Source organism: Sebastes umbrosus, chromosome 17 (genome assembly GCF_015220745.1).
Source record: "Sebastes umbrosus isolate fSebUmb1 chromosome 17, fSebUmb1.pri, whole genome shotgun sequence".
Taxonomy (NCBI): domain Eukaryota; kingdom Metazoa; phylum Chordata; class Actinopteri; order Perciformes; family Sebastidae; genus Sebastes; species Sebastes umbrosus.
Window position 1 is genome coordinate 15834517 of NC_051285.1, and position 12118 is coordinate 15846634.

Below are 12118 nucleotides of genomic sequence, written 5' to 3' on the forward strand. Positions count from 1 at the left end.
CATGGCTCTGTTTTCATCATATCGCGACAGTTTTAGTCAAATCGGCTTTAAATTAATCATATCCCTTGATAATTTATCACTCTATTTTTCATTTCACATACATTTTCATCACCTCCATTTTTATCAATTCATTTTTGTAACCTCCACCTCTCTCGTGCATGACATGACAGAGCAGAGTTAATTATTATAGTTAAATAAATTGCTATTATATCTTTATATATTTGTTGTATAAACCCTGACGTGCTCATAGAATCGGGGTGTATTTTCTTTAGAGAGCAGCAGTCTTCCAGGGCCTCTTTGATTATTTTGTAATTATGATTACAAACAGAAATGGAGAATTTTAATGACTTCATGCATCATTTTACAGGATAATATTGGAGTGGTGTTATTGTGCGACCATTAGCTTATATATTTATGTGATCTGTCTTGAGCCCAAGCACAATAATAGCCAATAAATCCAAATTTCTTTTATTTGCCATAAGGATAGTAAAGTTAAAAGGCCATTAAAAACTGCTCAGGGCGTTATTTGCAACCATTCGAGCATATTAGTTTAGACTTGCTTCATTTTGTGACACTTATATGTCCCTTTGTGTGTCAGATTATAAACCCGTCCCTGCGTAACATTTTCTGTTGCCTCCCCTTTAAAAGAAAACACTGGACCTGGATGTCCAACCCTTCCACCTCTCTCTCTCTGTGTCCATCGAGCATCTCACTCGCTGTCTGTGACGGGGCTACCAACTGAGTCATGGAGATTTGTGGATGTACTGTATGTATTGACTTTGTAAATAGTAAATAAATTAATGTAGATGAACACATATATATAGATCAGACTGTCCTGCCAGACCTACAGCACACCCTCTTGACACTCCATCGCTGTCACACAGACAGAGGTATTAATGTGAGGGAATGTAGAGTCATAGTTGCTGAACTTTAGTGCTGATAAGACATTTTGAGATTAAAAAACGCCTTCTCACATATTATAGATGATTTTGCTGCAGATTTTAGGAAAGCAGTGCTGCAGTGTGGTTTGTAGTTGGAGGGAAAAAAAACCCCTGTTCACTATTTCCTCTCCTCCTCACATTGTTCTTCCCTCACAGGGACCACGTCTCATTGGCAGGACAGTGTATAGATATATATTTTTGTTCTGAGTGTTGTTGTACCTCTGTTGTCAGTCTCTGAACTACAATCGCTTCTCTCACTGAAAAAGGAACGTATAACGGCAGCTTGGGTCAGTTCATTGATCCACATAATTAGCTGATGGTGTCTGCCCTAAGTGGAGCCAAGTTAGATTTTCCCCTCCTGTGGTTTTTGATGGGGATCGAGGGGAAATTATTCTGCGTAGGAGCACTGCGAGCTGGAGGTTTGGAGTTATAGCTACGTAGGAAAAAAAAGACAATTGTGGTTGTTTGAAAACAGATACTGACAGTAGGTCCATTTCAAGAGCCTGAAGACACCATACAAACTTGTGAGAGAACATGGTTCAACAGAGACAATCTCATAGATATCTGTTGTTAGATTCCTCGATTTATAATCAGAATATGAAACCAAATGAGTCCACAATCCCAATCTGTTTTTAAATCTCTCTCTCTTACTCTCTCTTTCTCTCTCTTAATCTCTCTCTCACTCCTGTTAACTTGTCTCCTGTTTTTCTTTCTTTTATTGTGAATTTGTGCCTTTTTGTCATCTTATCTTCCAATAACACTACTGTACATTGGAGACGTAAAGAAATGAATAAAAAGAAGCAAAGCAACTGTACACACGTTTTGATGTGAATGTTTTTTTACTGTAATATACTGTATGTACTGTTACACATTAAGAGCAATGATCTCCTCACTTAGACCTGCAGAAGGCAGAATGTTTTTGGCATCACTGGCCAAAAATTTCATAATAATCTTTCAGCATATTGTAATTCAAGTGTTCTGAGAGATCATTAGACTTCCGCACCTCCTCATGACTCTGTTTTCAGTCTTTAAAAAATCAAAAGCCCGTGACGGGAGACCTTGGCCAATCACAGGTCATTTCAGAGAGAGAGAGCGTTCCTGTTGGCTGTTCATTCAACAGAGGCAGCTGTCAATCACTCGCGAACTACGATCAAACGGTCAAACTAGGCAGCGCTGATCAAATATGAATTAATATTCTGTTACTGTAATGCCTACTTCTCGCCTCAAATGTTTTCAGAAACATCTTGTAGTGTACCGTTTAGCTGTAAAATGAGAAAGTTTGCTTGGTATTTCGTCAACTGATCTCAACATGGCTGAATGTCAGTAATGTCAAGAGGCCTTGACATACAGTATACTGGACATTAAATGTTACTATACTATTTTATTTTCTCTTTATGCTTTGGTTTTGGATGGATAAGCTTTACTGTAGACTAGAGCTTTGCAAATAATTAGAAAGCAATTCATTCATTGATTTGATGTTAAAAAGAGCGATTGAAAAAAGGTTTTACGATTAATCCATAGACATATAAATTGATTTATTATGTGATTTGACATAAATTGTATAGAGCAAAGATGTATTAACAAAATACATATACATTAAATGAATAAACCAGTTCATTGATTAATAGATCCAAATAAAAATGGGTTTAGAAACAAACTGAAATGAACAATGGTTAATTATAGCCACTTTGTGTAGAATATGGATAATCGTCTTTGGCGCCACCAGTGTAAGTATGAAGAAATACACACTGGCAGGCAGCAGCCACACACACACACACACACACGTACAAACACTGTGGCAGGTTAAAATTAATCAGGTTTGGATGGCAAAGATTACTTTAAATCCTGATTATGAGGCAGAGGATGGGCCGGGACAGAGGGCTGCTACACATTTTGTGAGATGTTGATGAGACTCTACACAGTGTATGGGGCTGTCTGAGAGGACATCTTTTAAAACTGCAAACATTTAGGTTATATGAGTAATAACACTTTAAAGAAGTTCAAACTTTCTATCTCTTTCAAATCTTCAAAAACAGAGTAAATCCTGGTTTTAAGCTGTGATTTTCCTCCTCCTCTTTTTCATGTATTTATTTCTTGACCGTCTACAATCTACTTTATGATAATTGATTTGTAACAAAAATGTCATTGAAAGCAGAGATTTTACATAACTATTCAAACTGTCCACACTGAAAAAAATCACACTAATAAACAAAAGATAAATATAGCAAAAAAGAAAAACAGCACTGGCCACTAGGCCAATTAATCTTAGTCAAGCATCACACTCAATAATAGGCCAGTGTTGGCTTATATACACACGTGGACAAAATTGTTGGTACCCTTCTGTTAAAGAAAGAGAAACCCACAATGGTCACTGAAATAACTTGAAACTGACAAAAGTAATAATAAATAAAAAATTAACTAATGAAAATCAGATATTGCTTTTGAATTGTAGTTCAACAGAATCATTTTAAAAAACAAACTAATGAAACTGGCCTGAACAAAAATGATGGTACCCCTAGAAAAGATTGAAAATAATTTGACCATAGGGACATATTATTCTAAGGTGTGTCCTGTAAATAGCATCACAGGTGTCTTCAAACTTGTAATCAGTCAGTCTGCCTATTTAAAGGGTGAAAAGTAATCACTGCTGTTTGGTATCATGGTGTGTACCACACTGAACATGGACCACAGAAAGCTAAGGAGAGAGTTGTCTCAAGAGATTAGAAAGAAAATTATAGACAAGCATGTTAAAGGTAAAGGCTATAAGACCATCTCCAAGCAGCTTGATGTTCCTGTGACTACAGTTGCACATATTATTCAGAAGTTTAAGGTCTACAGGACTGTAGCCAACCTCCCTGGACGTGGCCGCAAGAGGAAAATTGATGACAAATTGAAGAGACGGATAATACGAATGGTAACCAAAGAGCCCAGAACAACTTCCAAAGAGATTATAGGTGAACTCCAAGGTCAAGGTACATCAGTGTCAGATCGCACCATCCGTCGCTGTTTGAGCCAAAGTGGACTTAATGGAAGACAACCGAGGAGGACGCAAATCATAAAAAAGCAAGACTGGAATTTGCCAAAATGCATATTGACAAGCCACAAAGCTTCTGGGAGAATGTCCTTTGGACAGATGAGACAAAACTGGAGCTTTTTGGCAAGTCACATTAGCTCTATGTTCACAGACGCAAAAATGAAGCATACAAAGAAAAGAACACTGTACCTAATGTGAAACATGGAGGAGGCTCGGTTATGTTCTGGGGCTGCTTTGCTGCATCTGGCACAGGGTTACTTGAATCTGTGCAGGGTACAATGAAATCTCAAGACTATCAAGGCATTCTGGAGCGAAATGTGCTGCCCAGTGTCAGAAAGCTTGGTCTCAGTTGCAGGTCATGGGTCCTCAAACAGGATAATGACCCAAAACACAGCTAAAAACACCCAAGAATGGCTAAGAACAAAACATTGGACTATTCTGAAGTGGCCTTCTATGAGCCCGGATCTAAATCCTATTGAACATCTGTGGAAGGAGCTGAAACATGCATTCGGAGAAGGCACCCTTCAAGCCTGAGACAGCTGGAGCAGTTTGCTCACAAGGAGTGGGCCAAAATACCTGTCGACAGGTGCAGAAGTCTCATTGAGAGTTACAGAAATCGCTTGATTGCAGTCATTGCCTCAAAAGGTTGTGCAACAAAATATTAAGTCAAGGGTACCATCATTTTTGTCCAGGCCAGTTTCATTATTTTGTTTTTTTTAAATGATTCTGTTGAACCACAATTCAAAAGCAATATCTGATTTCCATTAGTTAATTTTCAGTAAATTTTTATTTATTATTACTTTTGTCAGTTTCAAGTTATTTCATTGACCATTGTGGGTTTTTCTTTCTTTAACGGAAGGGTACCAACAATTTTGTCCACGTGTGTATGTTTGAATCTTACTAACTGATAAACAACCAACCACTATTTACCATTTGCAACATCTAGCGGTGTTTTTTTCTGTTGTTGCTTTATTGGAGGATGTTTGAAAAATTGACTGATGATGTGCGCGCATGCCACAGCACTGTAGCTGTATATACAGTGTATATTATGCATTTTTGTTTTGTCCATCAACTCATAAGAGTTTGATGTGCACTAGTGAAAGGACATAATTGCAAACCAGTCAGGCCAAGCCAGCATGTCCAGCGGTTAGGTGATCTGATAAGGAGGTGACCACTGTAGGCAGGCAAGAAATGACAGAGACTGAAACTGGAAAATTGCAGAACACACTGGGAGAGTTTGGGGGAAGAGTCTGAGGCTGTCTGAATGTGCCTGAAGATGAAAGAGAGAAAGATGATGTAGGTGGCACCATGACACATCCGTCTGATAAGCTGAAGAGAAACGTGTTCCAGGCGGCATTCATTTTCCACACAAACATGTTGCTAATGCAAAATAGTTGCATGTATATGAAATAGCGCTGTCAAACGATTGAAATATTTAAACACAATTAATAGCCTTATTGTCCATAGTTAATCGCAATTAAATCGCACATTTTTTAATCTGTTCAAAATGCACTTTAAAGGGAGATTTTTCAAGTATTTAATACTCTTTATTATTATTATTACTCTAAACAATGACAAATATTGTCCAGAAACCCTTGCAGGTATTGCATTTAGCATAAAGAAATATGCTCAAATCATAACATGACAAACTCAAGCCCAACAGGCAACAGCAGCAGTCAGTTTGCTGATTTGACTATGACTTGCCCCAAACTGCATGTGATTATCTTGAACTTAAAGGCAGATTTGTCAAGTATTTAATACTCTTATCAACATGGGAGTGGACAGATATACTTGCTTTATGCAAATGTATGTATATATTTATTATTGGACATCAATTACTAACATAAAACAATGACAAATATTCATCACAGGTACTGCATTTAACATAAAACAAATACACTCAAATTGCAAAATGCATGTGATTATCATAAAGTGGGCATGTCTGTAAAAGAGAGACTCGTGGGTACCCATAGAACCCATCTTCATTCACATATCTTGAGGTCAGAGGTCAAGGGATCCCTTTGAAAATGGCCATGCTGTTTTTCATTTAGCGTAAGTTTGTAGCGTTATTTAACCTCCTTCCTGGATCTTCACTAGCTTTAAAACTGAGCCCACTACAACCTCCGAAAGATCAATTGCGTTAATGCATTAAAGAAATTAGTGGCATAAAAAAGAATTTGTGTCAGTGCATTATTATCGTGTTAACTTTGACAGCCCTCATATGAACATAACTCATATGAAACATGGTTGTGATATCAGGATCAGGGGAAACAATGCCATTATAAGAAGCCACACAAAATCCCTTATATTAATCAATAATTGATAAAAATAATAATTAAAAATGGAACAGTTTAGCTGTATTTTGTTTGCCCTATATTTGTCAAAGGGAATTGATTACTGTTATTAGGCCTTTTGACAATATTCAATAACACAAGCCAACTGTGCTGCAACTCCTTGTCCTTGTAGTTCTTTACATTTGTCTCAGACAAAATGACAACTCTTCAAATGTACTATGTACTTTCAGCTCATGCAGTACAAAATGGAGTTTACGTGTTCTCCCTTTTTGTGTAGGTTCACCAGGTTACTCATTCAGTCCAAATACAGTCAGGCAGATTGGAGACTCTGATGGTATGAATGTGAGCAATCTACCTGAACAAGTAACCTGTCCAGATGTTTTCTGAGCATCTGGACATCGGAGCATGCAGTACTGTGTGACTATGAAGTGGGTCAAAAACTATTCCTAAGTTTACCTAAGAAAATGTTCCACTTTATTTAGACAACTTATTACTTTTTTCCCACACATATTTTCATCTGTGTTGTTGCAGTATTTAGCGCTCTCACTCCCAAAAAAGTGGACTTTCACTGAATGATCCATCCACATGCAGCAACCACTGAACTTCCCATGGCCTACCACTGTGAGGCAGACTGTGAATCTGCATCCAACCTTACTTTGTGAAATTCTTTTTATTGGCCTTATGGTGGCGACGCTGAGCCATTTTACATGAGTTGGTATGACAGTGCTAGAATTTTCCAGGGGGTCACAAATTCACCCTTTGGTGATAAATACCATGCAAACAGGATGTCAATAACATGACGTATCTCTTTATTTTCTATTCAAATATGATGTAAGTTTTCACCATAGTATGTGTATAGTGCTTGTTAGACAGAGTGCATAACCAGAAAACACTCTAATCTCTGTGTGAAAGTCATTTATAATGTATAAGAGCAGCTTTAAAAGTGGGGAGACTCTAGAGAAGGGAAAATCAGGACAGGAGTGGAGCTCCAGAAATGAGACAAAAGGCGAGGAGAGGACCAGAGAGGAAAGGGAACAAGGTCATAACATAGTTACTAGAGAAATTGATGATGCTGACAGGGTTTTGCCGCCCTCCTGGTGTCCTCCGTCAGGCACTGCAGAGGAGAAAGACGAATCAGCGCTCTCTGGTCCACCCTCATCCCTCCCACTCTCTTTCTCCTCTCTGTATCGCTCCCACCTCATCTCAGACATTGAAGCTGTTTATATCTCCCAGCCGGACAAGAGCACGCAGGCAGGAGCTGCTACATCATCCAGCCCTGACAGGAGGTAAGATTCCTCACAGATGTTCAGCTGCAGCTCGGGGGGAATAGATATGAGCGCTATAAAGTCATATCAGGGAGACAAGGAATGTGCTAGAACATGGAGGTACCCAGGGCATGATAACAGAAAATACTTACGTGCAGAGATGTGTAAACATTAGTCTATAACTTAACATTCAAAATTCATCATGTAATATTAGACTTTGGATACTGATAAATGCAAAACTGTGACAAAGGCATTGGAAAAATGTGAGGAATAGTATAACAAACAGGAAAGAGAAAACATCTTTCACTCTGAATCATGTCCAGTCATTGGGTTGGGCCACAGACGGGCTTGGATCAGGTTATGGAGGCAACTAAAGGACATTTACAGCCGTTTAGATCAGAGCATCTCAACCTTGTTGTGCCCCAAAAGTCATGTTTGCTGTACCAACAGATTTTGTATTTCTTAATTAGTTTCCATTGGTATGTTTTTGTTGTTTTTTGTTTCCGTATATGAGTTTACAATATCATGACCTCACCCAGAATGACCTCACAACTGCCCGGAGAGCGCAGCCTGCTGGTTGAGAAGCTCTGACTTAAATGGATCATAACTCAATTGGGTGTGTCACTGCAAAACAAGTGCGTGTTTAGGTACGTTTATTTGCGCTCTTTGTAATTTGCTTTTCTCTTTTGTTTTTCCAAAGATGGATGGGTGCTTTTCCATCATGCTCAACTCTCTGTTTGTCTTTGGAGTGCTGGGAGGTGAGAATACTAAATATTTCTTCTCTGGTATCTGGATATTCTGTAAAAAAGGCTTATAATAAGGTTTCAGATATATATATATATATATATATATATATATATATATATATGCTCTCATCCCCTCTGCGTTTCTCCTCTGTGTTTTGCTCCAGTGTTGCTGATCCCAGCAAAGTGCGATCGGATATTGGTGTGCCTTGAAGATGACAACGACCTGAGAGTGGACTGTCTGATCGAGCCCAAGCTCAACAAGATCAACAGCTATGAGTTCTCTTGGTCCAATGGGACCAGAGAGTCCGTCATTAACACTAATGTGTCTGGTTCAGTAGCAGAAGGCCAGTTCAAAGACAAAAGCTCTGTGACGGAGCTGAAGCCTCACGGCTACAGGATGACCCTGGATGACTTCACAGACAAACTCCCACACAACACCACCTACATGTGCAAAATATCTAAGGACCTTGCCAGCGTCAATGTGGAGAAAGGTAGGTGGATTGACTGTGTGTATGTGGATCTGAGGGAGTGAGAATAAGTGAGTTGGAGACACATTCGAGAGGATTTTTTTCAACTGTTTGCATCCCACTTTTCTTCCTCTGCAGAACATCTGGTCCCGTGTTCAGCCGTGAGCATGTTCCTGAAGAGCTCCTGCTCCTGGATCGTTTGTCTGCTGCTCTTCTTCTATCAAACACGCAGCTAAAAAAAAAACATGCAAGCTTTGTGCTGGCACACCCACATGTAATCACGCCTGTATGCATCTGTCCACATCAATAACCACAATCCACATGCTGATAAGATGTTGTCAATAGCTTGCAACTATGTCTCTCTTTCTCTTGTTTCCCACCCAAGAGCACGGAAATAGCATTAAAATGTTTCCATAACCCTCTTTGACCAGAAAGAATGAAGATGACTCAACAGAAACGTTAAGAGCTTTTTGCTGGAGAGGCACAGACAGCCGTATGTGTACACTGAGTAGCTTGTCATGTAAATATTACTTTGGAAGCGGCAGCATTTGTTTTCAATAAAGGGACACTATTTAAAGTGAGACATTGGTTTGTTTTGAATTCAGTATTCTTAATAGTGGGACAGAACTGGTACACCGAAGGAAATAATTACGTCCGACAGGAGATTCCACTGCTTTTTAAAGCTGATTCGTGCAAACAAGCTCCATCATGTTGGAGAAAAGTGTTTCTAATGTTAATGATGACAGCATCATTAGAAGTACAACTAGGGCTGTCCATCAATTAAAATATTTAATCGCGATTAATCGCACATCTCACATTTTGTATCTGTTCAAAATGTACCTTAAAGGGAGATTTGTCAAGTATTTACACTCTTATCAACATGGGAATGGGCATACGTTGATTTCGTCCCCTTGCATTTCCTCTGGCTCAGGGAAGCTTCAGATCTACACATGTTGCTGCTTCTCATTAACTGTGTGTTTTTGAAGCCCTGATCTTGATCATGTCTCTACTAGGGCTGTCAATTGATTAAAATATTTAATCGCAATTAATCGCATGATTGTCCATAGTTAATTTCGATTAATCACAAATTATTTGCACATGTTTTTATCTGTTCAAAATGTACCCTAAAGGAAGAATTTTGAAGTATTTAATACTCTTATCAACATGGGGGTGGGCAAATATGCTTGCTTTATGCAAATGTATGTATATATGTATTATTGGAAATCAATTAACAACACAAAACAATGACACATATTGTCCAGAAACCCTCACAGGTACTGCATTTAGCATAAATGTGTGCTGACTTGACTTAGACTTGCCCCAAACTGCATGTGATTATCGTAAAGTGGGCATGTCTGTAAAGGGGAGACTTGTGGGTACCCATAGCATTTTTGAATTTCCCTTGGGATCAATAAAGTTACTATCTATCTATCTATCTAGAAACCATTTTCATTCACATATCTTGAGGTCAGAGGTCAAGGGACCCCTTTGAAAATGGCCATGACAGTTTTTCCTCACCAAAATTTAGCGTAAGTTTGGAGCATTATTCAACCTCTTAAGCTAGTATGACATGGTTGACCAATGGATTCCTTAGGTTTTTCTACGTTCATATGATACCAGTATCTTCACTCTAGCTTTAAAACTGAGCCCGCTACAACCTAAAAATCGCAAGTTGCGTTAATGCGTTAAAGAAATTTGTGGCGTTAAAACTAATTTACTTTGACAGCTCTAATTGCAACATATGCATTTGAGGTTTTCTGGTAAGCGTACAGGTTACAGAGTTCTTAAGTTGTTCTACAGTGCATGTAAAAAGTATACACCACTTCACATGGTTTTGTTCAACAACTTTGAATCAAAGTAGATTCAATGTTGTTGTTTTTTTACACTGATCAACTGAGAAAGACCATTAAAATGTCAGAGTGAAAACAAAGTGATCTGAATTAATTCCATATATAAAATACAGAATACTTGTTTGCATAAGTATTCACCAACTTCAATAAGACACACCTAAATCATCACTGGTGTTGCCAATTGATTTTCACTAGTTAAGTTGAGATCACCTGTGTGTAGGCAGTGGAGGTTAATTGATTGCAGTAGAAACACAGTATTGTGGCAAAACCTCAACTGTGAAGACAAAGTATCACTTCAAGCAACTCTATGAAAAGGTGATTGAAAAGCACAAGTTTGGGGACTGATTTCAAGTCACTGAACTCATCAAATTACTGGAAAGAGTATGACACAGCCCCTTTTATCACATAAATCAGGCTAAAGTGTTCAATTTCAAAGGAGTGGTCTGGTCATGACATTTGCTATTCACGGTTACGATCCAAAGAGGCAAAAACTATTCATTTGAGACCTTGTGATCTTGTACAAAATGTATTTTTTTTTTACTATAAACTCTTATATATAATATTTACAGAAATTCCATCCCCACGGCCAACAATTTGTCTGTTAAAGTGACATTATTAGCCCTTAGCTGAGCTTCTCTCCTCCACTCAAGCTATCAAGCGACATAAAGCGAGAGATTGGAGATGTCCGACATGTCAAATCTTTGGCAAACGGAATGCTAATGGTGATCTGTAAATCAGCTGATCAGCAAAATAAAGCATGTAAGGTGAAGAGCTTATGTGGCAAGAATGTAGAGGGTTTTATACCCGGAGCCTGTGGTGCTAAAGGAGTCATTTACAATGTGTCTTCAGAGATCTCGGAGGAAGACTTGAAGGCAAATTTGAAGGGAGGGACAGTGATCAAGGCTACTCGCATGGGAAAGAACCATAGTGGAGAGAGAAGAGAAAGCTCAGCTGTGTTACTGACATTTGAAGGAGAGGAGCTCCCAGAGAAAGTTATTCTTGGATATATGTGTTTCCGCGTGAAGGAGTATCAAAAAACACTGTTAAAATGCTATAAGTGCCAGAGATTTGGCCATATAGCAGCAGTATGTAACGGACAGCGGCAATGTGGGAAATGCGGGGAAGATCATGAGATTAAAGAGTGTAATGGAGGGGGAAATCATGTGGCGGCATTTCGAGGATACCCCTATCATGTCACGGCTGAGCTCGTACAGAAGGTAAGGAATGAGAATAAGGTGTCATATGCAGAAGCACTGAAAAGAATTGAGGGAGGTAACAAGAATAATCACACAGCAGGGCCTGTGAGGTAGCAGCCCATGCACTTGACAGTACCGGATGACTCAATCTTGGTTAAAAAAAAGCCATTTCTTGCCTTTGTATCTGAGGCAATGTGGAGAATTAAGTTAGTGGCAAAAAATAAGTCAGATGTCGCAAGGTAGTTAGTTGCAGTGGCAGATAAATATTTTGGCATTAAAGACGTTCTCCCTGAAACATTATATAAGTATATGCAAGCAGGAGTAG

General features: G+C 38.8%; 1 protein-coding gene across 1 annotated transcript; it reads left to right on the plus strand.

The window, feature by feature from the left end:
* Nucleotides 1-7450: 7450 nt before the first annotated feature.
* On the plus strand, nt 7451-9328 carry LOC119475281 (thy-1 membrane glycoprotein-like). The gene is made up of 4 exons (XM_037747804.1): nt 7451-7555; nt 8235-8292; nt 8445-8771; nt 8886-9328. The coding sequence occupies exons 2-4, from the start codon at nt 8235-8237 to the stop codon at nt 8981-8983; spliced, it is 483 nt and encodes a 160-aa protein (XP_037603732.1). The 5' UTR covers nt 7451-7555; the 3' UTR covers nt 8984-9328.
* Nucleotides 9329-12118: the final 2790 nt, after the last annotated feature.